The sequence below is a fragment of the Mesoplodon bidens genome, assembly GCF_964165515.1.
Source record: "Mesoplodon bidens genome assembly, chromosome: 6".
NCBI lineage: Eukaryota > Metazoa > Chordata > Mammalia > Artiodactyla > Ziphiidae > Mesoplodon > Mesoplodon bidens.
The window spans coordinates 73,020,519-73,047,572 of NC_138162.1; the positions used below are offsets into that span (position 1 = coordinate 73,020,519).

Below are 27,054 nucleotides of genomic sequence, written 5' to 3' on the forward strand. Positions count from 1 at the left end.
GAGGCCAAGATAACAGGTCGGATCACGATGTGGGACCCTTGGCATTATCTGGCTTCTCAAATTGAGACCTGTAGTCCAAATCCCATTTAGTCATCTTCTAAATGTTTGCTACTAGTCTCAATGGGACTAAGCCAAAGACTACATTGGTTTCAAATCAAAGCTCATGTTCCTGTAAGTCAGAAGGTTAATCCTCAAATAATAAGGACAGAATAATTAACATTGTCATCTCATTCCAAATAAAATGAATTATCAAATATCCTGGCATATTTCAAGTGAATTATATAGGAAGTAGTAAAGCTCAGAAGCATTCCATGGTAACTGAGCTAAAGAGAGGAATGACAAATGTAGTAAAAGCCATCATTACCAGTAAGGATCACCAAATTCTTAGAAATAAGTAGTTTGCTCCAAAAGATTTCTCTTGCCTTTTTAAAAAAGTCTTTGGGCCACATCAGAGTAAAACAAACAATAACCACAATTTTAGAAATCAGATTATTTTTCCCTATTTGTTCTTACAGGCCATTAGTATTCTTTTAAAACTTGCTCCCTGAGAGATCCCAGACTATGTCAAATAAAGAAATTAAGAGTGAGATTGAAGTTCCTCTCAGTAAAAAAAAAATCTGTATTAGCTTTATCACTTTTTATATCACTATATAACCCTAATATTAAAATGTCAACAGGGTAAAATCAACTACTAAGGAATATAGTTCTGGGAATACTTGGGGGTAAATTTAGTATCTATATAAAATTGATATTATAGTCAAGGATTTAACTGATGGTGCCGAAAAAACAAATGTAATATTATTTTAAGGGGAAATATTTTGTTTTAATTTGTATCACCCCACTTATTTAGTAAAGCAGATTATCAACTACTGATTTATTGCTTTTAATATGATGAAACACCAGATTTGACAGCTAAATTAGCAATAGGATACAAGTACATTTTTATCTTTAATCATTTTTGTAGAGTAGGACATGTACACATCCATATAAAAAGACTGTAGCAGATGCCTCCTAGAATCAACCAGTTCTTGTAAACATTGCATTTGTGCAGATTTTCATACTTTGATTCCAAAGTTGAGAACAATAAGACTAAAGGCAAATTTAGTAGCTAAAAAAACCAAAAAAATGTCCAGTTTGACTTCTTGCAACATATGGTACCACTCCTCTCTTCAGAAAAAAAAAACAAAAAAACAAAACCTAGCAGCACATGAAAAAAATTTTACAAAACGTTTCAGTACTCTTTGTTTTCCCTCCCATCAAAAACCGAACAAAAATAAAGTGCAGCACCCATAAAAGTGTCAAGAAAATAGCCAAGTTCTTCCTTTCTTGTAACAAAATAGCACTTGGCTTCAGCAGTCTTAACCAAATTATACAGTGTCCATCATTTTGGGTTCATCATCATCTTTATGTACCACTGAGTTTAAACTGCAGAGAGCTGTATTGATAGAATACTGAAGATAATCTGGATTCTGAAAAGAAAAAAGAATGAATGAATGATAATAAGTTTTATGCCAGTATATGCAGTTGCATATTCAGTTTTGCATTCTCTATTTCTCTGCAGTATAGCAGAACAGGAAAAAAGACGGACTTTGAAGTCAGACTTGGGTTGAAACCCAAGAAGATAAAGAAAAAAATTAAATAGATTATTACCACTTAATCCAAAGAGATGTGATAGAGAGAATGATGTATGTGAAAAATAGAAATGTAATAAACACTACCTTCTTCCTCTGTTTAACAAAACTGTATAATTTTAATTATTTAATCATATAAGACTATATCTTCCATATGATTATATATACATAGTTATTGATAATTTAAAAGATAAACATGGCTTTAAGCCAGCAATGTATTATATGTATTATGAAGATTACTAATTATAACAGTAAATACTAAAATTACAAAAACACCTGAATAAGGAAAAAATATATTTACTAAGTAAATATTATAGCTATCTTCAGAGTCTATTTTGGTTTCTCAAAGGTTAAAACAAACCCAAGTGAGAAATTGTTAATCTTTTGAAAGGTACTTAGACTTGTATTTAAAAAGTTGAAAACAAAAGAACAGTTTAATTTAGGTTTTGTTTATTTTTTAAACAGAAGAACTCAAAAATATTCTAATTTGTTCATTTCTAAAACTAGGAACAGAAAACCTTATTCAATAAATGCAAAAATAAACCCATTATTATTAAAGCATCATGAATAGAGACATAAGCCCTTAAGACCTAGGACTTTAGGAAATTCTTCCCCAAGAATTCAGTTTTATCAGTTGTTCTGAATATCTGCTCATACTTAGAGTTTTATTATGGGTCACCTACTTTCATCTGTTTATTTTATTTAATAAACATCAATGAGGAAAATAGTCCACACAGGGCATAGATATCTTAAACCTGCCCATACCAAAGGGAGGCAGGGTTTTCAAAAGGTCTCAGGGTTTTCAAAAGGTCTCCTTAGTAAAGTACAATACTTTGTGATTCTTTTATTGTAGAAGTCGAAAAGTAAGCCAGAAGTTAGTTGGATTATTCTCAATCAGGTTTTTATGAAGGAAGTGGCACAAATAACTGACTGAGTGAGGTCTAGAACACTAAAATAACTTTGGACCTCAGTTCTAACCCTGCCTTTTCCACTTAGTATAATGCCATCCTCAAAGAGAAAATAATTCATCAAAATTTAATAACATTAAAAGCTAGTATACAGGATAAGCCTAAGATAACTGTTACTTATATCTCTGTCCAAGAGGCCTTGGTTTAGTTCTCTCAAAGCTAAGGATAATGGTATTTGGCTTATTTCATGAGACTGTTGTCAATTTAAAAAAGAGATTAAAAGCTAAAGTGTTATCCAAATTTAAGTTTTATAAAAAATTATTAATAATCTTGTTACATTATCCCATTTTCCAAAGAAACAGAGTGCTAAGATCTTTTCTGACCATCCAGGCCCAATTCCAAAGGCCTTCAGAACAGAGCTTACAATTACTCTCTATTGAGACTAGGCTCCAGATTTTCATGGAGAATTTTGAGTATTAGAACTGGCTAAAGAGATTCTCTAGAATTCATCTACCCACCTCCTCAAGGACTGAAGACATCATCATGAGGAGACTTAAAAAAACAAAAAGCAATCAATATACCTAACCTAATGTACACTTAAATTCCACTGATTACCCTATATTCTCATCTAATAACATACTCAACACATTTCTTGTCCCAGAGACCAGTTCTTCCCAAGAGCACACACAACTGAGTGTCTTGTCCTATTTCTAGCATATGATTCAACAATAGTCTATGATGTAGGTCAGTGGTCCCCAACCTTTTTGGCACGAGGGACCGGTTTTGTGAAAGACCATTTTTCCACTGGCCCGGGGTGGGGGTGGGGGGATGGTTCAGGTGGTAATACAAGCCAACGGGGAGCAGCAGATGAAGCCTCGCTTGCCCGCCGCTCACCTCCTGCTGTGTGGCCCGGTTCCTAACAGGCCACGGACCGGTCAATGGCCTGGGAGTTGAGGACCCCTGATGTAGGAGAATGAATGAGCAATGGAGTAGAACAGAAATCCAGGATTAGCATATTAGCTCCATCACTTAATGTACTGACTTCAGGTAAATTACTTAACCTCCAGGAGCTTCAGTTTATTCATCCATAAAATGAATGAAAACGTGTCACAGGGTTTTTGAGAATATTAAGTGAGACACCATGTAAAAGTATTTTGCAATTTATAGACTGATATAATAAAAATGGGATGTTATTGTTATGGTAAGCTCTTCTTCCAAATCTCTCAGTTGACAACTTAGTCCCTCAGGTTGTCTCTCATCTTATCCTATCTATTATCTTATCCTTCTCTCAAATAACAGTGCTTCTGTGGATCTAGTTGAAATCTTTTCCCTCTTACGTTTAGAATCAACAACATCCTTCAAAAGTCTTTTTTCCTCTGCATTCATTATGTAACACCTTAGTTTTAGGAGGTTTATATGTTGAACTTACAGAGACTTAGTCATAAAATTCCTTTGGAAAGACTGCATCCCTATGGGCTATTTCTCACAGAACTGAAGAGAAAATTATCATTTTATTTAAACAGCATTAAGAGGTAATGTGTAGGACAAATTGAGAGGGAATATTGCTTACATGTCTAACTAAGGGTTAACATTACTAATTATTTAAAAATCGGACCTTAATTATTTCTATCCTTGAAAATAATATCTTTGGCTGAGTTGAATATGATCAATTGCTTTCCTTAAATTGTCCCTTTGGCCTACAATACATATAACCAGAATAGTGAAATTATAGATACATAAGGTCAAGATACTGAAAATCTCAATTTCTACCACTCTGAGATTTAAAAATAAATACAGGGCTCTCGTCACATTGCCTTTTTTTTTTTTTTTTTTTTTTTGCGGTACGCGGGCCTCTCACTGTTGTGGCCTCTCCCTTTGCGGAGCACAGGCTCCGGATGCACAGGCTCAGCGGCCATGGCTCACGGGCCCAGCCGCTCCGTGGCATGTGGGATCTTCCCGGACCGGGGCACGAACCCGTGTCCCCTGCATCGGCAGGCGGACTCCCAACCACTGTGCCACCAGGGGAGCCCTCACATTGCCTTTTGAGTGAGACTTCCCTTTCACTGTGTAGGCAACAGGCTAAACTGGCTAAAGCTGTTCCTAAAATCTTAGGGCCTGAAAATGAGAAAATGAGAAATGACTGGTTCAATTTAAATGCTACTAGAACCAAAATGGGCAGTAACTTTTAATAACTTAAAACTGTAATCCTAAGTAGAATCAGGCAGACCAGTGGTCCAACCTCCTCTTTGACATAAATTCTTTCACACTAGTGACATGGTTTTATCTTATTCTAATAGCAGATTTCCAAGGGGCTCAAAGAGTTGGCCAATATTACCATAAAGAACAGCTTAGCATAAGTTACATTAATTTGTAGTAAAATGTTACATCTGGTAGGCAACACCAACATTCAAAAAGATAATACTACTAAACTCATGCACCAGATCACCTTGGTTGCTACTTGGACATACGCTTTGAAGCTAATTCATCTCAATAAATTCTTAACAGTATATAGTTCTACTTAGAATGAGATGTTCCTCAGGAGCTATCTTGAGAAGTTTATGATTGAGATGATCAATAGGTAACACTTGCCCTTAAGAATGCTTAGGTGGTCCTCATTCCTTCTGTATTTAAAGGAGTGGAATTTGGTATCTCTCTAAATACCTAAGAGATGAACAAGATTTAATGCCAAAACATGGCATGAGATGAAACTCAGAGTTATCTTTTGAGGCAAGAACATTTAAAATGACCACACATATATAATGTATAAGAAGAAAGAGAAGTCCAAAAGAACAAAAATTATGTAAACTAATACATTTATAAAATAAATATTTACTTTTCCAACTTACCTGTGGTAAGGATCCAACACCAGAATGGGGAACATTATTCTGAACTGTCATAGGTTGGAAACTTGGTGATTGAGAATAAAGTCTTACTCTTGACTTGAAAGCTTCAAGTTCATTTTTGAATGCTTCAAAATAACCTTCTTTCTCTGCCTAGAAAACACAAAAAATAAAGACTGTGTTTTTCAAGACTTCCAGACCACACAGTAAACTCTAGCAAGCATATATTAGGCCTGAAGTGGAAGAAGTAAAGATGAGGTGAATAGTTTAAATGTAGAAACTACCAAGATCTCTGTCAGATTTCTGAAAACTGCCTGTTTTATATGAATATTAAAGATTGGTTTGTTCCATTTCCCTCTGCTTCAGCAAAATAAAACAAACTAATAAGAAACAACCCCTCTTTACAAATACACACTAATAAAATGAAAGAAGGTAGGCTTCCTCTGTATTTCTCTTGATTTATCTATATTCTTGACAGGATCCAAAATACTCCTCATTTAACCCCTCACGTTCTCCTCTCCTCTTCCCACTGCCAAGCAACAGCCAAGGGATATTCTTTAAACCTTCTAATTCTCCACCAATTAATAAGAGAACACTATTACCTGTTATTAGTAATTCCCTGACCCTAAAATCCCTATTTGTAAAAGCCATGAAAACCAATTAAACTCAACATTCAACTTCATTGTGAAAATACCTTAGTGTTTTAAGTTAAGGAGGTACCTTCTTTTCAAGATTATGGAAAGAAAAAAGTACAATGAGTTATGTTGAGGGAAGGAAATTCTCTCCCAAGATGTATATAATATAAGCAAAATTCTTAATGCAAAATATCCTTTTGGCAGTAGCCTCCAATTATAAACGTTTCCTTTGCAGATTAAAAAATGACACAGAGCACATCCTACACAATAGATCATAGAATTTAAGTTCAAGTGGTAGAAGAGATTTTGTCGAAGTCTCATTCCTGAATATCAATGGGCCCATTCGTCTGCCGTGCAATTTTTTTCTTTAATGTAGTTTACATTGTGTAACTGGATTAAAACCTATGGATTAGTTACTAGCATCACTATATATACAAATAATGCAGACAATGTTCTGTGCTGCCATTCTATCTTTTTAAGAATTTAGGAATCATTTCCTTAATTCTATTATAGCATTTCACTTTAGTCAATATACGGTACTCGTATACACACATGCAATGTTAGCCTTCATATCCAAAAGTAATCCTTCTGAAATGGTTATGTAGCAAACCGTTAGGAATCAAGTGACACAACTGCTGACCTTACTTCATGCCTAAGGCCTAGGGATTTAGATCTAGAGAGGCTTGATTGATTTTTGTTTTATTAAGCAACCTATGGGTCACTTGCTCAGTTTCTCTATGCTAATTTCCTCATTTGTAAAAAAGGAATAAAAATCCTTATAAAATGTTATGAGGATTTAATGAGTTAATCCATGTAAAGTGCCTAGAATAATACCTGGCACAAAGCAAGCACCTCATGAAAGTTATTCCTTAATTTAAAAAAAATTATTAAGAACACAATGTTGGGCTTCCCTGGTGGCGCAGTGGTAGAGAGTTCGCCTGCCAATGCAGGGGACACAGGTTCGTGCCCTGGTCCGGGAAGATCCCACATGCCGCAGAGCGGCTGGGCCCGAGAGCCATGGCCACTGAGCCTGCACGTCTGGAGCCTGTGCTCCGCAACGGGAGAGGCCACAACAGTGAGAGGCCCGCATACCACCAAAAAAAAAAAAGAACACAATGTTAAGATCTAAGACTGCAGAGCTGTTCAGTTCTATTTTGTCAAAGTAAATTTCAAAGGATGCATATAGTTTGACTATGTTCCATTATCTTACTAAGCACTAGTTCAAACATGTCCATTAACGTAAGATGGAAAAGAAAGTATGTTTTTTTTTTTAATGCCTATGTGTCAAGTGAAAATTTAGAATAGTCATCAGAAGCCTAACTAAAATACCAACTCAATCGTTTACTCATTAAGGGCTTCCCTGGTGGTGTAGTGGTTAAGAATCTGCCGGCCAATGCAAGGGACACGGGTTCGAGCCCTGGTCTGGGAAGATCCCACATGCCGCGGAGCAACTAAGCCCGGGTGCCACAACTACTGAGCCTGCGCTCTAGAGCTCGCGAGCCACAACTACTGAGCCTGCATGCTGCAACTACTGAAGCCTGTGCACCTAGAGCCTGTACTCTGCAACAAGAGAAGCCACCGCAACGAGAAGCCCGTGCACCACAACGAAGAGTAGCCCCCGCTCACTGCGACTAGAGAAAGCCCACGCACAGTGACGAAGACCCAACGCAGCCAAAAATAAATAAATAAATAAATCAGTTTATTTTTGTAAACAATTGTTTACTCATTAAAACTACTGTTTTAGGGGCCTCCCTGGTGGCGCAGTGGTTGAGAGTCCACCTGCCGATGCAGGGGATACGGGTTCGTGCCCCGGTCTGGGAGGATCCCACATGCCGTGGAGCGGCTGGGCCCGTGAGCCATGGCCGCTGAACCTGCGCGTCCGGAGCCTGTACTCCGCAACGGGAGAGGCCACAACAGTGAGAGGCCCGCATACTGCAAAAAAAAAAAAAAAAAAAACAGAACTACTGTTTTAGGAAAATTTCCTATTTTAACAGTAGAAGTAGAAGGTAGGACTACTGCCACACTAATTTTTTTTATTTTAAAAATACAATGTTTTTCTCTGTTTATAAAAGGAAATATTTCACTGTAGTATACGAAAAAGAAAATGGAAATCACTTATAATTCTATGACCCAAGTATAATCAAAATTAAACTTTTGGTATATTTCCTTCTAACTTCTAATTGTGTATGCTAAAGTGTATCATATATGCAAAAAAGAGCATGTAAAATATTTATGTACAATTTATTGGGCAAAAATCCCACTATGTACCCACAAAAATTAGGAAATAGATCATTACTAGTATCTTAGAGATGAGTTTCAAAGAGCATTCCATCTCTCTGAGGTTACTATTGTAACTTGTCCTAATCACTCCTTTGCCTCTTCAGTTTTACTGCTTAAAATTTATGTATCCGTCAACAATATATTTAGTTCTGCTTGTTTTTGAACTTTATAAAAAATATAAAATTTTAAAAATGATACCAGATATCGGGCTTCCCTGGTGGCGCAGTGGTTGAGAGTCCGTCTGCCGATGCAGGGGACACGGGTTCGTGCCCCGGTCCGGGAAGATCCCACATGCCACGGAGCGGCTGGGCCAGTGAGCCATGGCCGCTGAGCCTGCGCGTCCGGAGCCTGTGCTCCGCAATGGGAGAGGCCACAGCAGTGAGAGGCCCGTGTATCGCAAAAAAAAAAAATGATACCAGATATCATTCTAAGACTTGTTTTTTTTTTTTGCTTTCTTGTCTTTTTATCCATGCCAATGCATGTCTTTTTATCCATGCCAATGCTGATTAGTATATTACCAAATGAATATACCACAATTTATTCATTCTACTGTTGACAGACATTTGGGCTGTTCCCAGACTTTTTGCTATTATGAACAATTCTATTAAGCACATACATGAGTGTCTCTAGGGCAGCAGTTCTCAAACTTTATAGTCTCAAGACTCCCTCATACTCTTGAAAATTATTGAGGAACCTAAAGAGTTCCTATTTACGTGGGCTATATCTATCAATACTTATGTGTTAGAAATTAAAACTGAGGAATTAAATAAATATTAACTGAAATATAATAACAAACTCATTACATGTTAACATTTATAACATATTTTTTTTAAAAAACTATATTTCCAAAACAAACAATTCAGTGAGAAGGCTTAACAGAAGATAGCTGTATTCACACATCTGCTTCTGTATCAATCTATGCTGTACACTGATGAGAGAATGAGAGTGAAAATGGCAAATAACATCTTAGTATTATTATGAAAATAGTTTTGACTCAGGACTAATGGAAAGGGTCTTGAAAACCCTCAAGTGTCCCTGAACCACATGTTGAGATGTTTTTCTCTAGGGTATATACCTAGGAGAATTTCTGGCTGTAAGCACTTGTCTTGTTCAACTTTACAAGGAAATTTTCCAAAGTGGTTATACCAATTTATACTCCTACAGTCAGTGCATGTGAATTCTTATTGCTCTACTTCTTATAAAATTTTTAAATTATAGTAATAATTTAAATTAGTAAATTTAGTGAGTGTGAAATGTTATTTAATCTTTCTAGACATACCTATTTTTCTTTAATATAGCTGACATCATCCTGTATATATAAAGATGTATCACTTCTTTTGACTTTATAGCAAAGCATTTTCTCAGATTAAAAATTTTTCATAAATAAAATTTTGATGGCTGCATAATATTCTGTGTACTACAGGTTTTTTTTTAAACCATTCCTCTAATTTTCCTGAATACATACATTCATGTGAATGGCTCTCAATTTCACATACATGCTGTATAGTATAGCTTCTTATATAGCTCCTTTAAATCTATATTAGCATGAAAACAGCAATATAATTTTTCTTTTCCTTATAAAATCTACAGAATTTAGCCTGTGGCATCCTGGTTGGATGGCTTCCATTGATGTGTATGGACAAAAGAGGTCTCAGCTAAAAACCTAACCTTCCCATTTAACAATACCAAATAGCTACTTACTTTGGCTTTCTGGAAAAATAAGCGAAAACATCCTCTTGGATCCACATTACAGTTTTTGGCCATTTCCATAATAAACTGCATTACAACTGCTTGATGTGCTATTTGTTCCATCAGAGCCCCTTTCTGAAAGTAACAGATTAAAATTATAAGAAATATATTTAATATTGTGATTACTATTTGGATTTTTAAAATATGATTTTAAATAGGTTAAAAAAGAAAAAGGTTTATAGTATCAATACATGGGAACGAGAGGTGAGGGGGCAGGCAGGCAGGGAAAGCACATTGGAAACAAGTTTCCCTATGCTAACTGAAATAACTAAAAGAAATTCCAACAGTAAGCTCAAGTATATGTGAAAACAAAACAAAATTATAATTTCATTTAATGACCTTCCTACTTTCATTTAAAGTAACGGAAAAAGCAAAACAAAAAAGTAAATCAGAATTCCACTAAGGTTCCCAGAAATTCAAGTTTCACTTGATACCTGTTCAGCTTCTAGATGAAAACACCATAAAATAAGATATTTAGCAGTTTCTTCACATACAAGGTATGGATGGTCAGACAAAAATCTCTGACTATCATCCCATCGACTTAACATACCTGTAAAAAAAAAAAAGAATTAAACCATGAATGTCAAATACTTTCCTCTTGTAAGCAAAGAAATGGTATTTTAAAATCATTCTCTTTAAAGACAACTCACATTACCATAGCAGTATGTTATGGTAAAAGAGCAAATAAAGAGCAATAATAAAGCAATACCCAGCATATTGGAAATAGCTTTCAAAATTCATAGAAAACTTTATTTCAAATAATGTCAGGCTAAAGTAGGGTGATTCGTTTAAAGCCGTAAGTTCTACATCTGGGGAATGCCCGAAGTCCCAGGCAAATAGAGACCGCTGGTCATTCTAGGCTAAAGTAAGTACAGATAATTTCAGGAGATTCAATATTATTTATTCAGAGAATACAAATTTTTCTGTTAGATGCATAAGAAAGCAAAACCTCAAGAAACTACACTGAGCAAAGACTTAATAAAAGATTCAGAAAAACTACATTTCTTCTAATTTATTAAAATATGTCTAAGATAATATGGTAAAATGTCAACAGCATGGGAAACCAATCCAGTAAGTGTTATAACAGTAACTATACTTTAACCATTTTAGTCATGTTAACCATTTAGTCATGATGACTGTTTATACATAGAAAACAAAATCTTTTTAAAATTAGTTAAGCATATTTGAAAACAGCTGGGGTTTCCCTGGTGGCGCAGTGGTTGAGAGTCTGCCTGCCGATGCAGGGGACACGGGTTCGTGCCCCGGTCTGGGAAAATCCCACATGCCGTGGAGCGGCTGGGCCCGTGAGCCATGGCCGCTGGGCCTGCGCGTCCGGAGCCTGTGCTCCGCAACGGGAGAGGCCACAACAGTGAGAGGCCCGCGTACTGCAAAAAAAAAAAAAAAAAAAAAGAAAGAAAACAGCTGCCATTTTGCTTCAAAATACCAAACCAGTCCAAATACTACTAAAGGTGTACTGTCATCTTTACCCAAATTAGTTAAGAAATTTGGTCAAAAAGTTGATACCACCCAAGTAATTAACAGAACCAGCAAAGTGTTGAGCTTTATTTAGACTCATCCAACCAAGAAAGTTATTGAGTCATCATGGAAATTTTATAAGGCTATCTCAATAGTTTGGCAATAAATCTTTCCTCTAGACACAAAATGAACTTCTGAAGTTCCATATCAGAACACAAGTGAAAACAAAACTGAGGACAAATGTCTTACTGAGAAATACACAGCAACACATGGAAATTAATTAAAAATAATGATTTTTTTCCTCATTAAAAAAATTGGAAAAAAGCATTTTAGCATTTTCTCATAAAGAGTTTTACAAGCTTTATAGAGTTATTTCCCCAACACTTTGGATACAGTGACTAGGTCATTTTAAATTCTGAGAAACTATGATTATTTAAGTTACTTTAAACTACTTCTCAAATTATATAGTTAAAGAATCTAATTAATAATTTCTGTGGGTCAGATCTAAAGAAAGCATAATTCTATTTCTCATACCTGAAGCCATAAAATAAATCCTATAAAGCAATTTTGCCTTAGCTTTGTTACACTTCTGAAGAGGGAATATTTTCAACTCTATCAACCATTCAGAAAGATCACTGCTTCTCCGTTACTTCTCCATGGGCAGCATTGTGACTTACTCAGGCACCAAATTCCTACCCATTCTGGTTTCTTTTGCAGGAAAGATAATTTACGAAAGGGTTAGTGACACTTGTAGGGGCCATGAAGAAGGGTGTCACTAAACGTTAAAGGTTTTAAACTATCTACTTAATAACTGAGACAAAATTAACACTTGAGGATGACCATAGCTTTTCTTTACCTGAAAAATAACTGTCAATACTTGATTTCAAAAATGCATACTAAATTATTATGAAATTGAGAAGTTACATTACAGGTAGTCCATTAAGACCTCTGTGGGAAGAGTGTGGAATTTTATGAACAAAATATATCAAGAGAATCAATGGCTTAGTGGAACAGAACATACCAGAAAGTACACATATTACTTTGGAATTTATAAAGAAACTTAAAATCAAATGGAGAGTAACACAATCTAACATGATGACTCGAGGACTAAACTGCCTAGGTTCAAGTATTGGCCTTACCACACCTTGGGCAAGTTCTATTATACCTCTATGCCTACATTTTCCCATGTGTAAAAGAGGGCTAAAAATAGCATCTAACTCATAGGATTTTTGTGAGGACTAAAGGAGTTAATACATGTAAAGCACTTAAAACAGTACCTGAGGGGCTTCCCTGGTGGCGCAGTGGTTGAGAATCTGCCTGCTAATGCAGGGGACACGGGTTCGAGCCCTGGGCTGGTAGGATCCCACATGCCGCGGAGCAACTAGGCCCGTGAGCCACAACTACTGAGCCTGTGCGTCTGGAGCCTGTGCTCCGCAATGAGAGGCCGCGGTAGTGAGAGGCCCGCGCACTGCGATGAAGAGTGGCCCCCGCTTGCCACAGCTAGAGAGAGCCCTCGCACAGAAATGAAGACCCAACACAGCAAAAATAAATAAATAAATAAACTCCTACCCCCAACATCTTCTTAAAAAACAAACAAACAAAAAAACAGTACCTGACAGAAAGTAAACACCTGATAAATACTAGGTATTATTAACACAATATGAACAATTCATTCATTCATTCATCCATCAAATATTAAGCTAATCTTTTTTTTTTTTTTTTTTGCAGTACGTGGGCCTCTCACGTTGCAGAGCACAGGCTCCAGATGCGCAGGCTCAGTGGCCATGGCTCACGGGCCTAGCCGCTCCGCGCCATGTGGGATCTTCCCGGACCAGGGCACGAACCCGTGTCCCCTGCATCGACAGGCAGACTCTCAACCACTGCGCCACCAGGGAAGCCCTAAGCTAATCTTTTGGTTAAGGATAATCTAGTCATTTAAACTAGCCAACCAACTTCTCTGAATGCTTGAAAAACCTTACTTTGACAAATTAAAATATTTTAATTATGTATCTTCACCCATATATTTTTTTCTGGTGAACGTCTAAATCCCAATCCACCCTTTAGCTCTCAATATTCCACCTGATTCCTAAAATGGTCCCCAAATACACTTCATTATTTATTTCCCTTTCCTTTTTGCATTATACTGATAGAATGATAGATTTTAATCCTTTGAATTATACTAAGTATTTTAATTTCTCAGTGTACCAAGAACCTCCCAACTAGGTTGTGAATTTCTTAATGAATGATATATGACCTATTTTTCAATATATCCTGAGCTCCAGATCTCCTGTATTCCCAATCACCTACCACCAGACAGCTATTTCTACCTACATGCCTGCACATAAACTCATCTTACTTGAAACTGAACCCATTCTTCTCTCCCTGCCCATCTACATTGCTTCCTAGGTTCCATGTCACCCAATCAGGCATTTCAGAGATTCTTCTGATATTTCCATTCCTCCCATATCAAACTTATCACTAAGTCCTGTGTTTATGCTATTGCAATCTGTTAATATGGTGAATCACATTAATGAGTCTTCTAATGTTAAGCCATCTTTGAATTCTTAGGATAAACTCTAAAAATATTTCTTTTTCAGATTATAAAAATAAAGTATATTCATTGTGAAGAATTTGAAAAATCCAGAAAATAAAAACCACCTACAATGCTTACAAGAGATAATCAATGTTAACATTCTGATGTATTTCCCTCTGGCTTACTTTTTAATGACTTTTAGAGAAACAAAATTAGAATCATATCATACATATTAATTTCCTACTAATTTCACTTCACATTCTGTTCTAAGAGTACTTTTATTAAATGTTTTTCAAAAACAGGATACTGATGTGTTTTTGAAAAGCAATATGTAAGTGATTACATTGAAGAGACTGAATATCCACCTACAGCACAACTGATTGTAACATAGTATCTATGCAAATATTTACAGCTTTTAACAAAATCTCCAGTGGCAACATCCCACACAGATTCAAAAAAATGCTGAATCACAGCTGTTGGAAGTGAACAGATGATGTGCCATGAAAAACTGTGATAGATCATCAAAAATAAGCTCTGATCATCATAAAGACAGTGATGTCAAAGATGCATATGACTTTGAAGAAAACTGTTCTGTGAAGTTTAAAAGAAAACAGACTATTTCTAAATTGGTATTTTATATTTATAAAACATTTAACTCAATTAATAAGTAAACATAAATATGGGGAAAAAATCAATACTTCACAATATTCCATGACATGGTTGTACCATTAATCATTAGATGGTAAATTCCATCTAGTTACAAGGGGTAATAAAAGCAATATAAGAAAGACAGTCAAAAAATATCAAAAAATACCATAAGGGAAAGTTAGGAGGAAGTCTGAAGAATATACGTACGCATGAGACCACAAAGTACAGTGTCAAGCCTTTGCAGCCCTTCACAACCTCCCATGTTCTAGGCCCATGTCTTCCAAGAGTCTGGAATGCAAACCAAGTTTGGAAAGCCTCCAGCTAGAAGCTCTAATTCACAGCTGCTATTCCAAATGTGTTTACTTCAAAGGATTATATCAATGTAGTCATTATTCTGACAAATGCCTTTTTTCCCTTTATTACAACAAGCACACAACTCCAGAAACATTTGCTTCCACCCAGGTGGGACAATATTAAACTTTCACTGTCTTGCCTCAGGTCTCTCCATCAACTCTGTGCCATAATTTAGTCCCCAGAGACTTTGACTATCTCATCATCCCACCTGACTGCAAACTGGTCTACTGCACTCTGATGGAACTTGGTGAGCAAGAAGGAGCAGGTATCCCATTTGTCTCGGTATGATACAAACAAACATGCCAGAAAATGGGAAATAAAAACACAGGAAAATTTTGGGAGCCTACTACTTTAGTAACATTTCTGGGGATCCAATGGGCTGCGGCAAGTAGGATATCTTGCCCAAAGTGAAAAGTCAAGTGTATTTCAACTAAGAAACAGGCACAATGTGAATCTGGGAACGGCTATTAGGTCTGGTTGGCTTTGAAGACAGTAAGGCTCTGGGTAGCATTACAGGATGAGACACGGAAGCCCACTCATGCAATGGCAAAACAACTGTTTATTAGTCACATATTTCCTCAGCCATCTGATTGTTTGTACAGTATTTTATAAACTAAGGAGTCATGGTAGTAGATTTGAGATTATGCAGAGATTCAACAGCATGGGATCTCTTCATCAAGGGTATTCCAGGTTAGCCACTGAATACCTAATTTACCAGTAGCAGAAACCAGTGCTGAAACCTCAATATTGGAGAGGCCAGCCAACTATCAAGCTGGAAGGACCAGCCAACCATCAAGTAATAGGTTGATAATCTTGGTCCCGTTTCATTTTGGAGGGACCAGTGGTTCCTCACTTGAACAAGACCATTTGAGATCTGGTATTGCCCTCCCTCTTTGCCATGCTTCTACCAGTAATGCATCTGTGGTCTTACTAAATGAGATGTTTCCCATACCACATTATTTCTTGACCCCAAAACTCAATTTACAGCAAAAGAAATGAAGACAACAGGCTCATGAAATTCACTGGTCTTATGAACATTACTACACAGAAGCAGTAGGTTTTATAGAATAGTGAAATGTTTTATTGAAGACCCACATAATTATAGTGCCAGGTGGGTTACTACACCTAGTGAGGTAGGGATATTTTCCCAAATAAAATTCCTTCTGACCACAGCACTCAGTTTATAGCAAAAGTGAGGGAACTATTTTACATGCACTAGGCTTCCCATGGCTCCAAAGCAACTAGCCTACAGAATGCGAGCTGTGTGAAAGCACCTTGAGGGATGCTATTCTACCAGATGCATCATGCTCTGAAAAAGTAATCAGTACATGGTACTCCTTTTCCTACAGAACACGCAGGCCTGGGAAGTAAGGACTGTAGGTGGGAGCTGCAACTCAAATTATCACAACTAAGGTTCATTTACAAAATTTTTGCTTTTTATTCTTATAATTCAGGGCTCTGCTTATTTAAAGATTTTAATATCTACCCAAGGGATGACTGTATATCCATTTTTTCTATTATAAATAATACTAGAATGATAATATTTGCAAAAATAAACTTCGCTTACTTCTTTAGACACTATTCTTGAATTAAACAGAATACATAACTTATTTCACTTTTTAAAAATAAAAAGTATGAGGGCTTCCCTGGTGGCGCAGTGGTTAAGAATCTGCCTGCCAATGCAGGGGACACAGGTTCAAGCCCTAGTCTGGGAAGATCCCACATGCCATGGAGCAACTAAGCCCGTGCGCCACAACTATTGAGCCTGTGCTCTAGAGCCCGCAAGCCACAATTACTGAAGACCATGTGCCTTGAGCCCATGCTCCTCAACAAGAGAAGCCACTATAATGAGAAGCCCACACACTGCAACGAAGAGTAGCCCCCCGTCGCCACAACTAGAGAAAGCCTACGCGAGGAAACAAAGACCCAACATAGCCAAAAATAAATAAAACAAATAAATTTATTTAAAAATAAATTAAAAGTATGAGAAAAATTAATAAATTTTATGAATAAACTTTATGAAATAATTCTATGAATAAACTGCAAAAAAAGGAAAAATGTCTAAAGTAGTATTTGTTGTACTGACATAAGGATGAATGAAATTCTAAATACTTTGGGAGAGAAATACCAATAAGAAAAAGGTCTCAAAATGCCATTTAAAAAGCTTATTAACACACTCCAAATAAAAACTATGTTTATTAAATTGACACATATATACTTCCCAGTAGCATTTTCACTCCAGCAATATTGTCACTGCTTATAATTCTTAGAACACAGCATACTGTTTCCCGACTCTGCCTTTGGACATGCTGTTGCCTTGCCTCCCTTATCTACATGGAGAACTCTAACATGTTCCTTATAATCTAACTCAGATGTTATCTCCTCTGGGAAGCCTTCACTTAAATCAAGTCCCATCCCACTGCTTTTCCCCAATAGAGAAAACTATTTTTCAGTTCTTTGTATATGTATTTCTATTACTTATTATTTATTATAAATTATATTCTATTACTTATTATTTATCTGAATAACAGTTGAAGGATCTGCATAAATTGTATAGCATCATATCCAAAACCTGAAAAAAATGAATGCTAATCTTACAACCATAAAATAATCAGATACAAAGGAAGCAAAGATGAAAAAAGACAAAAGCAAAGACTAGTTGGGAAATGGAAAGAGTCTAGGTAGTAAAAAAGACCATGTTTTAGATGGTAGGATTATATAATAATAGATTGAATTTTGCTTTTCTTCACAATTCAGTTTACTCTCACTCTATTTTTTTACGACCAAAAAAAAGTCTAAAACAAGAGCTATACAACTGTGCCAGAAGCAGCTATGCAACTGGAGTTTGTCACTTGTCTTCTTTTTGGTCCCCATTTTATAAATCCACCTTTTGTAGACATATTTATGATACCAAACATTAAAAAAGAAGGAAACTCAAGTGGTAGACTTACCAAAATGTCTGATTTTCTGCTCATGTTTCTGCATAAAAGATTTTGATTTATCTTCATCTTCTGTTTCTTTTCTTTTATCTTGATTAATAAAACTCTAAGAAAAAAATTTTGAAGTTAAAATCAGATTTTATATTTGAATTGGATTTTCTTTCTCACTATTGAATGCCTAGCAATCCTTCTTATAAACACTATAAAAAGGTGATGTAGTAAACTCATGTCATTAAATTCATCTGTAAAACTCTATTAAAAATTAAAATTTTCTTGTAATGAAGTTTCATTAGTCTTATTTAAAGTGATATATATGTAGAAAATTATACAATTATTTAAAAAATCTACAGAGAAAAACAAATGAATTAACCTTTCTGTAAAACTGAATTTCCCTATCAAAGGCAGGTATAGAAAGATCCTTTACATGCATAATTTATGTTTTGCATTATTCATTTCCATTAAATATTTGCAACTCTACAGTAATCTTTGGAGTTCTTGCTGGAAACAAATTCAGAAATTCAAAGCATATAGAGTATATTTACAACAAAATTTTTGATAAGACATAAACCTAAAACAGACCTTTGCTGTAAAATGTTCTTAGGAGAGGCTAAACAGTTTGATTCTGAAATCAAGTACAAATTTCTATTAAGGAAGTGCTTCTTTTCAGTTAAATAAGTCATAAAACAGACGAAGATTAAGTTTTTATCTGGCCAAAAAAACTGGCAGAACAATTTCTCAGAACATTATGTGATCACGTTTAAACCTTGAGATCATCACTGCCAAAACTGAAAACTGAAAACTAGCTCTCTGACAGTTTACAATCAGGAAACACACAAGTTTATATATTTCAAAATAAAAGCATTTTTTTCCCTTATATATTCTCCATCTAGACCGGCACTGCCCAATAGAAATATAATCCAAGCCACAAATGTAATTTAAAGTTTCCTATCAGCCACATTAAAAAGCAAAAGAAACAGATGAAATTAACAACATATCTATTTAACCCAACATATCCAACATATTATCATTTCAACATGTAAGCAACACAAAAAAATTATTAATGGAATATTTTACTTTTTTTGGTACTAAGCCATCGGAATCTGGCGTGTATTTTACACTTACAGCACATCTCAATTCGGACTAGCCACGTTTCAAGTGCTCAATAGCACATGTGGCTAGTGGCTATCAAGTTGGACAGCGCAGACCTAGACCAGTCCTCTCAAGCCTCAAGCTCCCACACAAAATCAATGTACAATTTTGAGCAAATGACTGGAACATAAAGAGAGTCCTAATTAATTTGTGGTATAAATGTAGGCTATGTTAGAATCCAACTTTAAAAAATAACAAATAAAAGAAGAGACAGGGGCTTCCCTGGTGGCGCAGTGGTTGAGGGTCCGCCTGCCAATGCAGGGGACACAGGTTCGTGCCCCGGTCCGGGAAGAACCCACATGCCGCGGAGCAGCTGGGCCCGTGAGCCGTGGCCGCTGAGCCTGCGCGTCCGGAGCCTGTGCTCCGCAACGGGAGAGGCCACAACAGTGAGAGGCCCGCATACCGCCAAAAAAAAAAAAAAGAAAAATATTTTCTTTGTGACCACTGTGTTAACAGAAGAGACATTAACTTTATAAACAAAGAAACATTGTTTTGACAATTCCCTCTGGAATAAAAAAATTATTTTAAATAGTTTTGGAGTATAAATGCAAACCAGAAATAAAGTAATACTTAAGATGACACATCCCTTAGAACAATATATACAGAGATAGCAAATCATTCAGTTAAAGAATTATTCTGTTGAGGGGGAAGAAAAATATATAAATATAAATTAGTACAATCACAGAAAAAGTCTAGAAAGATATGGCTCATTGTTAACAGTGGTCATCTCTGGGAAATGGAAATGAAGGAAGCCTTTCAATTCTACTTTACAGGTTTATGTTTTTGTTTTTTACAAGAAGCATGTTGTACTCTTACAATTTATCTCCATTAAAGAAAGAAGTACTGATAGGGCTAGTGGTACTAGACATTTACCTGTGTGTATTACTTATTGCTGTAGCAGGACTAGAGCTAGTCCAGGGAAAGGAAATTAAAGGTGCTTGGGGGGGAGTGTTGAGAGTGGATGCCAGAGCAGAAACAAGTAGTGTTACACACTGTGTCTAGAGAATAATGACGGTTAAAGATAAACTGAATGCGGACCTAGACAAGAATGAGCAGTCCATACCTGAGTCTTGAGAGTTAAGTTTAGTAGAAATAGAAAGAGTACTACTTTAGACATTAGATGAAAATGACTTTATTTCACTGCCCACTTCTTTTTCAGATACAAAAGTCAAAGAATAAGGCCTATATATGTAATCCAGTGAGAAACAGAAGACTGCTCTTAATAAACTACTAACTTGGCAAAAGTATTTTACTACTCCTTTCAGCAATAATGCTTGTAACACTAAGACCAGATTACTATCTGAGGTTTACTAAATACATACTGGTAAATACCAGTGAGAGACTTTGTTTTATTTGATAAAACCAGTAACTGTACATTAGTATTACAAAATTGAAAGCAAGCTGATAAGCATAGCAACATCAGACAGCACTGGTAACATCTGAGCTTTACCACATACCAGGCCCCATGCTGCCTGCTTTTTTTTTTTTTTTTTTTTGCGGTACATGGGCCTCTCACTGCTGTGGCCTCTCCTGTTGTGGAGCACAGGCTCTGGACACGCAGGCTCAGCAACCATGGCTCATGGGCCCAGCCGCTCTGCGGCATGTGGGATCTTCCCGGACCAGGGCACGAACCCATGTCCCCTGCATCGGCAGGCGGACTCTCAACCACTGCGCCACCAGGGAAGCCCCTGCCTGCTTTTAAGATGTTACCTTATTTAGTTTTCATACCCACTCTTTATAGTTGATGAAACTGAGCCTTAGAGAAGTGATTTGCCCAAGGTCACAAAGCCAGCCTGTGACAAAGTTGAGATTTGAGGCAGTCTGACTCCAGAACCCATGCTTATATTCAGTGTGCTATGCTGTAGCCATATAATTGGATTAAGGACTACCCACATTAGACACTACTGGGGATAACACATTTCTGTAACAATCACTTTTCCTAAACTGTCAACACTGAATACTGTTTACAGGATTCTGTTGCTTTGTTAACAGATATGCACAACTGGTTTGTACGAACACTTCAGTCTTTCCTTCTTTCATTATGGTCCAATAAAAGAGAGTACCTTATTAAAAACATCCTTGCTAATGGCATCCATGTTCCACAGACACATTCTCTCTCTTTGTACTAAAGCCTCTTCTTTCTGCCGCCATTCTTCTTCCCGTTGCCTCAGTTCTGATACTGCTGTTTGTGCTTTGGCATGTTCCTGATCCAAGGACTCAGAGTTATGCAGTGCTAAGCTACCAAGTTTCTGCTGAGCTTCAGCGAGATTCCATTTGCATGCCACAGAGCTCTTCACAAACTCTTTCTGCTTTTGGCAAGCCATTTCAATTCCATGACTATACATCTGGATTAAAAAACAAAACAGTATTTTTAAGAAACGAAGAAGGCAACAGAACAGGTACGTTTATGTAGCACAGTTCAAATTTCTATCAGTCAAGGATTTCTGTACAATGTTTTTGGTACATAGGTATCCAGCCTTCTGTGTTTGCAGTTAAGAGTTTTATATTATAGACCTTGTTTCATCAACTAGATGCTAAGCTTCTTTGTTAATTTGTGCCTCTCCCCTGACAACTAACAGCAACAAAAAGCCTGGCAACTAGCACAGTGTCCTGCATACAGCTGGGCCTCAACAAACATTTGATTTATAGTCTTCATAATCCTGAAACAGAATAATGAGAACAAAAGCTTAAATCTAGTTCATCATCTTATCACTCAACATGCCGAAAAGCAGACCTTTATAGAGTTTTGCTTTGCAAATTCTTCACTCAAAGAAGCTTTTATTTAGAAGTAATCATTTCTTGGTTTCTATTTTCTTTCTGTGTTATCCCAATCCTTGGTAATCTGAGTTGTTATTATTGGAAATTTCTATTTAAAACTGACTACATCAGATAGATAACCTTTAACTTAATCCTAATCAAAACAGACAAAGTTGTTTAAAAAAAAGTCACTGGTCCACCCTGGTGACTCTGTTTTTTTTTTTTTAACATCTTTACTGGAGTATAATTGCTTTACAATGGTGTGTTAGTTTCTGCTTTATAACAAAGTGAATCAGTTATACATATACATATGTCCCCGTATCTCTTCCCTCTTGCGTCTCCCTCCCTCCCACCCCTCTAGGTGGCCACAAAGCACTGAGCTGATTTCCCTGTGCTATGCAGATGCTTCCCACTAGCTATCTATTTTACGTTTGGTAGTGTATATATGTCCATGCCACTCTCACTTTGTCCCAGCTTACCCTTCCCCCTCCCTGTACCCTCAAGTCCATTCTCTAGTAGGTCTGTGTCTTTATTCCCGTCTTGCCCCTAGGTTCTTCATGACCATTTTTTTTTTAAGATTCCATATATATGTGTTAGCATACGGTATTTGTTTTTCTCTTTCTGACTTACTTCACTCTGTATGACAGACTCTAGGTCCATCTACCTCGCTACAAATAACTCAATTTCATTTCTTTTTATGGCTGAGTAATATTCCATTGTATATATGTGCCACATCTTCTTTATCCATTCATCTGTCAATGGGCACTTAGGTTGCTTCCATGTCCTGGCTATTGTAAATAGAGCTGCAATGAACATTTTGGTACATGACCCTTTATGAATTATGGTTTTCTAAGGGTATATGCTCAGTAGTGGGATTGCTGGGTCGTATGGTACTTCTATTTTTAGTTTTTTAAGGAACCTCCATACTGTTCTCCATAGTGGCTGTATCAATTTACACTCCCACCAACAGTGCAAGAGGGTTCCCTTTTCTCCACACCCTCTCCAGCATTTATGGTTTGTAGATTTTTTGATGATGGCCATTCTGACCGGTGTGAGATGATATCTCATTGTAGTTTTGATTTGCATTTCTCTAATGATTAATGATGTTGAGCATTCTTTCATGTGTTTGTTGGCAATCTGTGTATCTTCTTTGGAGAAATGTCTATTTAGGTCTTCTGCCCATTTTTGGATTGGGTTGTTTGTTTTTTTGATATTGAGCTGCATGAGTTGCTTGTAAATTTTGGAGATTAATCCTTTGTCAGTTGCTTCATTTGCAAATATTTTCTCCCATTCTGAGGGCTGTCTTTTCGTCTTGTTTATGGTTTCCTTTGCTGTGCAAAAGCGTCTAAGTTTCATTAGGTGGTGACTCTGTTCTACTAAGAATCAACAGTAATTAGTTTTAACATTTATTTAAAAAAATTTTTTAAATAAACTTATTTTATTTATTTATTTTTGGCTGCATTGGGTCTTCATTGCTGCACACAGGCTTTCTCTAGTTGCGGCAAGCGGGGGCTACTCTTCGTTGCAGTGCGTGGGCTTCTCATCGCGGTGGCTTCTCTTATTGCAGAGCATGGGCTCTGGGTACACAGGCTTCAGTAATTGTGGCACATGGGCTTAGTTGCTCCGCGGCATGTGGGATATTCCCAGACCAGGGATCGAACCTGTGTCCCCTGCACTGGCAGGTGGATTCTTAACCACTGTGCCACCAGGGAAGCCCCCTTTTAATGTTTATTGAACCACCACGTGTAAAGCATCGTGATGGATGTTTAATTCCTTACATTCCTCAGTTCTATCAAACAAAAGCTAAAGGCACATTCTTTATGATTTCTTAGCCAAAATGTAGATCAATTTCAAACTAGGTATTCAGAATAATTTTACTCCAATCTATTCCCTTATCTGCATCACTATTCAAGCCCTTGTAATTTCACACTTTAGTTATATAAATACAGTCTTTCTCATTTCAAGCCATTCTCTACTCTTCTAGACTTGGAGTGATTTCTCCAAGAAACAAAAATATGATAATTTTACTCATTCTTAGAGTCTTGGGATAAAGCACAAACTCTGTGGCATGGCATGGTCCCTCATGATCTCACTTCCTATTATCTCTCTAGACTCAGTCCTAGTCAGTCTTCTACTTGTTTGCTTATTCTTTACATCCCCTTCCCCCCCACCCCATTCAATGTGGCAACTCCCCCATCCCTAAACCTCCTATCTCCATCCCAGATTCCAGCATCATGTCCCTTCCCTCTTACCCTGTCCCTCTCCACCCAAGTTATGCATATTTCTACAGTGGTGTTTTCACACAATACTGTGCTTATTTGTTTAACTATCAGCTTCTTGAGGGGCTAGAATGCAATAAATCTTAGATGAATAAACGACTCAACTTCTTGGAACAGACTAGTGGTGGTAAGGAATTCTAAGGCAGGTAGCATGCAAGGCTCCTTTTTTAGCTAAGTCTTCAGGCAAACTTAGATTTCTATTGGAGGGAATGTGGACACTTGCTATTCAGATGTTTTACTTGTTTAGCAGGTTTGGAGCCCAGATACCACTTGGTCCTAACCAACCAAGCAAGGTATTTATTTTTACTTTTTGCTACCTTAGAATAGGGTTAAGAATAACTGCAGACTAGCTATGCATAAGAAGGGACTAGGAAGGGGAGAAAAATGAAGATATAAAATTTATTTTGTAAGAAAAGACAAAGAAATACTAAGAAAGGTAAGGACAAATGGAAATATCTTGCCTTGTCAAATTATGCGGGAACAAATTCTCAAATCACCTCTCAAATCAAACACAGAAATCTTATTTCTAAATTCTAAAAATGATTTATGTTTATATTCTTCTGCACAGACTACACAGACTATGTTTGGCATTTGAGTAAACTATCCAACATGTATTGAGATGATTGATTATATTTTAATAAACAAAGATTTGAAAAAGGAACTGTTAGCATTAAGGTCTACTAATGTAACTTTACATTAAAAAAATTCCCAAACAGGATCTCTAAGTTCCAAACTGTATTTAACTGGATCTCAGAACTATACATCACATATGACATTAATATAGTTAGGTTCCCTGTATTTGGTAAAATTACACCAAGGCTGTTTTTATAAAGATTATAAAATGTTTATAAACTGAATTAAATATTTTATTCTTTCCAAATATTCCAAAAGAAAAACTTAAGTTCTAAAACTTAAATCCAGCAAGACAAGTAGCTTTGTTATAAACACATGAACTAACTTAGGATTAGAAATCATTTTGCAAATCTTAGAACCATTCAAAGTTAGTTTCAGCCAAATAAAATTTTACATTACATCACAGGATGGGCAGTACAGTAGGTGGGAAAAAACACTGTACTAGGTGTCAGAAGTGGATTCTAGTTTTAATTCTGCCACTGCCTAGCTACATGGCCTCAGGGAAATCACTTTTAATGTAGGATTTAAGCCTAATCATTTCTAAAATTCCTTTCAGCTAAATAAGCTTATAAATTAATATACAGCTATTTTTAAAATTCAGTTTCTCTTAGGTTACTCTTTAGATTCAACCACAATGCAGTGAATTCTTGAGACCTTTCTATCCTCTTTATACTCCTTCAAAACTGACAATGGCAGCTGCTATTCATTCTTTTTCTATCTCTGTAACACATTCATTATGTGCTTATATAACACATTTTGTATATAAAGATGACACCAGTGATCCATAATTAGTGGGTGACTACCAACCTATCAACTCTCATTCTGTCCTCCTAAAAAAATGCCTTGTACTTTCCCAGTGACTGGCTGGCCGAAGTACAGTCTGTGGTTATGAAACAGCATTTTCTCTGTGCAGCCAACCAACCCTGTGAGCTGGGCATAGGATCGATGACCCTACACTTATTGGCAAACAATTTAAATCACTCACTTTCATTAACAGCTAGCAAGATGAGTCTAGAGAAAAACTGTTTTAATTCAGTTAAGCCCTGGGGGACCCCATTTTGCAAGAAGCCTAGAAGGCAAATACCTATAATTCATTTCATTGAACATATTAGTGTTTAGTCCGTGATCCTGAAATATACTTCGAAAACACTCAGGTTAGGAGAAGAACCGGGACAAAGTGATATGAGTACCTAAGCACTCCCTAAGATAGGACCAGGAAAATCCTAAGTGGCAGTATATCACATTTGGATAAGTTTCAGAGGAAAGAAGGCTGGGCTGAAAACCACAAGTAGCAGCAGGAATCTGAGGAAGAAGTCTGAAGGAAAAGGCAAACGTGTGCCTATATATTTTTACTGAAGAATGGTGTGAAGCAAAACTAAAATCAGAAACGTAAGGGGAAAATGGTCACGCGAATGGGCGAGATTTACGCCAGCATCAATAGCAAGGTTTACAGAATTTGCTCAGATGTCAAAAGTCAGTGAAATAAACTGGATCTGAAATCTTTATGTCAAGAGCTCAGTGAATTACTGAAATATAACCATTCACTGTTCCCATCAACTGTGCACAAATATTACTGCCTTCAAAAGAATAAAGTGCTCGGATAAGAGCAGGCACAAGAGGACAAAGGGTCAATGTTATAGAGTGAGCTGTCCCAAATCTGGGTACCGTCAGAAGAGGGGTAGAGGGGAGAAACTTCTTCCAAGGGTGAGGAATTAGCCAAGGTGAAAAGGTGTGCGTGGAGGTGAAGGTTGGGGCTATATGGCCAGACCCTCTCCGAAAACCTCAGTAGATGCTACAAAGTGATGGGATGGCTTCAGGCTCCGGACGTCCGAGGTTGGGGGTCGGGGGCGGGGGAAGGGGGAGGTGGGGGCTCAGAACAGGGCACAGAAGAGGGTCGCAGAGACAGAGGGCTCTGGGGGCCTGGTGACAGCTCCTCCCCATCCCCCCGCAGAACACGGGCCCCTTCTCACCTGGGTGCCGCCTCCCGGCAGCTGCGGGTATCGAGGAGAACCGAGGGACACGTCCAAGTCACTCTCTTCCTCAGGCTCACCTTCTGCCCGAGGGAGGCTCCAAGGTCCTGGCGGCGGCCACGGCTGCTCCATGTCCGGCTGCCCCCGGCCCTACAATCCCCACTGCTAACAGACTTCGCGTGACCGTAAGCTACTGCGCGGAGCCTACCGCCCCAGCCGGCTGGGGCCGTTACCCAGAATCCCTCTGCCGGCCGCGACGCCGACGCACACCCG

General features: G+C 37.2%; 1 protein-coding gene across 3 annotated transcripts; it reads right to left on the reverse strand.

Moving 5' to 3' along the window:
- Nucleotides 1-867: 867 nt before the first annotated feature.
- CDC37L1 (cell division cycle 37 like 1, HSP90 cochaperone) lies at nucleotides 868-27,047 on the reverse strand. Of its 3 annotated transcripts, XM_081238462.1 has the most exons (7): nucleotides 26,782-27,043; nucleotides 21,206-21,487; nucleotides 18,006-18,099; nucleotides 10,478-10,593; nucleotides 9,996-10,118; nucleotides 5,386-5,532; nucleotides 868-1,469 (listed from the first exon to the last, which is right to left on the reverse strand). In XM_081238462.1, exons 1-7 carry the CDS (start codon nucleotides 26,911-26,913, stop codon nucleotides 1,368-1,370), a joined length of 996 nt encoding a protein of 331 aa, XP_081094588.1. In that variant the 5' UTR covers nucleotides 26,914-27,043; the 3' UTR covers nucleotides 868-1,367. The 3 variants fall into 3 exon arrangements, with proteins under 3 accessions (XP_081094588.1, XP_081094589.1, XP_081094587.1); XM_081238463.1 differs by lacking the exon at nucleotides 21,206-21,487; XM_081238461.1 differs by lacking the exon at nucleotides 868-1,469 and having other exon boundaries at nucleotides 4,777-5,532; nucleotides 26,782-27,047.
- Between the last annotated feature and the right edge of the window lie 7 nt (nucleotides 27,048-27,054).